Genomic DNA, 3,202 nt, shown 5'->3' on the forward strand with positions numbered 1-3,202 from the left:
CGCGTGTGAGTGGCCTGGGGAGGGGAGGTTTGGGACCAGCCAGGGTTAAAATATAGAGTTCAACAAACTCAAGGAACTTCCGTTTTGCAGAGAAATATTAGTTTTAACACACACACCTGCCTAATGTGAGGCTCAAATGGAATAGCTGCTGTATTATCTTTAATTGTGTTTGTCTGTGTCCTTTATAAAGTTTATACCTCTGATAACTGGCATTACATTATATGACACACGTGGCCCAGCCTGACAAAGTCCAATTTATGTCAAATCTGGCCCTAATACCAAGTGAGTTCAACACCCCTGGCTTAGGGCCCCACTGCTCCTTCCGCTCTACTGGCTGCTCAGATACAGCTATCGCCTAACACTTCCAGCCTATTGAGGAGATAACGGAAGTGGTTAAGCACCTTACAAGACACTTCGTACCGGGCTCCAGTTTACATTGAGAGTAGCCCCTAAGACAGACTGACAGGCAGTCACAGGAGGCCAAGATCATAACATCAGCAAGATGGTTTACTTTCCTGAAGGGCCAAACAGGCATACCTAAGAAATCTTGATATGAAATATAGCACAATGACATTAAACCTGATCTGCAAAACTAAACGCTCCATCAGAGTCACTGGGGCAATCATTAGGTGTCTTTTTGTCCAAGGTTGCTGATGTACCTCCGTTCTCTTTTGGTTTCTTTTTGCCTTCTTGATATGTTTTTCTCTCTCTCTTCATAGCCACGTGAGTAAGGGTATCTTTCCACAGTCGGAGGAACCCAATGGAAGGGGAAGGAGATGGAAGAGAAGGACCCAGAAGGACCTGAAACTGGGAAGAGATCAAGGAAAGGTCCTCATCCCATCCAACCAGGAAGTGGTGCTGAATTCTGGGAAAGAGCTGTGCCAGAGATCTTGGTTCAGGACACTATGACCGCAGATGTACGCAGCCAATGCTTCCGGCTGTTCTGTTACCATGAGGCTGATGGGCCCCGAGAGGTTTGCAGCCAGCTCCATGGACTCTGCAGCCACTGGCTGGAGCCAGAGAGGCACACCAAGAAGCAGATCCTGGACCTGGTGATCCTGGAGCAGTTCCTGGCCATCCTGCCCCAGGAAATGCAGTGCTGGGTCAGAGGATGTGGGCCGGAGACCAGTTCCCAGGCAGTTGCCCTGGCCGAAGGTTTCCTCCTGAGTCAGGCAGACGAAAAGAGGCAGGCAGAGCAGGTGAGGGGGTTTCCTTCGCTCAGTTCAAGCAGCAACCTTTTCCAGAGGCTTCCCAGCCAGATATTTCTGCCTCCATATAATTCACTCAGCTGGGAAGGAAACCCATCCCTGATTCTTGCCACTGTAGTTGAACCAGCTCTAAGGGATAAAGAGTCTGGGAGTGGGGCAGGATCCTTGCCCTCAGCCTGTTCCATTCCTTCTCTTACCCCTCTCCTTTTCTGCTCTTTCAGAGGGGGGGACCATCAGTGAAGATGGAAGCTAACTTCTCTGAGGAGGAAGGATCTCCTCTGGAGGAAGGGCAGAGCTCTCAGGCCCAGGAGCTTGCCCAAGATGCCCTCTCAGATGGTAAGGCTGATGGGATTGAGGCACACAGTGAAGTTGTTGGGTAGAAAGTTTAGGACAGGAGAAAAAGGAAACGGTGCTGTACAGAACACAGAGTTAAGATCTGGGATTCAATTTCATAGCATGCCGTGAAGTCTCCTTCCTTCTATTAGTGGGACTCAAATCAGTTCAAAAAAGGAAAGGTCGGCCAATCTGGGCACAGCTGTGAGCCATGGGAAATGAGTGGAACCTCCATGTTCTGGGGCAGCCTACCTCTGAAAACGCATTGCTAGTGGCCAACATTTGTCTCCTGTGCCCCTGCTGAAAGAGAAGAGTGGACTGTGAATGCCTGGCACCCCTGTGATGTCTGGAGGTGGTGCATGGACTGGGTGTGATGTCACGGCATCAGCAGACACTCGGGAAACCTACTGATATTTCCCTGGAGTTTTCATATGAGCTAAAATCACCCTCTTGGTTTTCGGAGGGATGTGAGAGATACATGTCATGCAGTGTCATTTCTGCCCCTCTCTTTTCCTCCTGCCGGCCTGAACTGAAGGGCCTTTGGGAGGGCCCAGCTGGGGGGAGAAGGGAGTTCCTGGGCCATGGGTCTGATCCAGCAGGGATGTTGTTTCTTTGAACTGCAGAGTTCACAGAGCACATTTCAGTCATCACGGAAATTTCAGTGGGTCAGCAGCATTCAGAAGCCCCCAAGGCTCATGGGCAGCAGTGCTTCCCTTCTGTCTCTCCCACAACTTACTCAAAATCCTTACAAATTGTGTCGAGTGTGCCTATGGCAAAGTTTCACAACCCCGGGAAGGAGGGTGCACAAAGTGGGATTCAAACAAGCAAACCAACGAGGGAGTCTAACCTAACAAACTTTCTTCCTTTTTGGTCTCCCTCTCAGGCAGCGGACAGGTGGTGTTCCGCCATCATCTTGGCAGAGGTGTGGAAACAGCTGCTGCGCCTCCAGTCCAGGTAGAGGAGATGAGTGGGGGGCAGCCTGGGTCCCCCCTCCTTTCACAAAGGGGCTTTTACTCCTGCAGTCCCTGCTCAGGTGTCGAAGGGAGAGAGGCTCTGAGTGCCACTCCTTTTGCCCATGCCCAGCTCTGCATCCTGCACCCTCCCCCTTTTTTTAAACTGTCCCCTTTTTTAAAGGGGCAGGGTTTTATTACATTTTTCACATAACATACACAAACAATCATAACATATACATACATACTAACGTACAAACAGATACATGGAGGTTATTTTCAATTTTATCAATGTTTATACTGATGCCTATTCCACCTTACTAACAATTTCTCATGAACTGTGTAAGCAACTTTTCTGTCTCTATCATCCTAACAGGTATATATTTTATTTAGTAAACTCTTAGTCTGTCTCTTGCAAGCTTGCCTACATATGTTTATCATACCAGTTATAGAACCGTGACCAAGTATTCTGGAATGTCAAATCTGTTGCGCCTTTTATCAATGAAGTCAATTTATCCAGTTCCGCAGCCTCCAAGATTTTGTTTACAAGTTCTCGTTTTGTTGGTATCTCCGGTAATTTCCAATATTTTGCATAGAGAGTTCTTGCAGCCGTAGTTAAAAAAACAATCAAATAGCGATCATCTTTGTTAGAATTATCAGGTAGAATATTCAACAACAAAGCCTCTGGTGTAAATGGTACTACAGTCCCTA

General features: G+C 48.0%; 1 protein-coding gene across 1 annotated transcript in view; it reads left to right on the top strand.

The window, feature by feature from the left end:
* The window catches only part of LOC107124581 (zinc finger protein 436-like), a 33,495-nt gene that overhangs the window by 25,669 nt on the left and 4,624 nt on the right, over positions 1-3,202 (top strand). Inside the window, exons 8-9 of the mRNA XM_015428067.1 lie at positions 1,430-1,544; positions 2,425-2,495. Coding sequence (XP_015283553.1) covers positions 1,430-1,544; positions 2,425-2,495 — 186 coding nt within the window. The remainder of the gene's footprint in view (positions 1-1,429; positions 1,545-2,424; positions 2,496-3,202) is intronic.

Source organism: Gekko japonicus, unplaced genomic scaffold (genome assembly GCF_001447785.1).
Source record: "Gekko japonicus isolate JY-2015 unplaced genomic scaffold, Gekko_japonicus_V1.1 scaffold1053, whole genome shotgun sequence".
In the NCBI taxonomy this organism is placed as follows: domain Eukaryota; kingdom Metazoa; phylum Chordata; class Lepidosauria; order Squamata; family Gekkonidae; genus Gekko; species Gekko japonicus.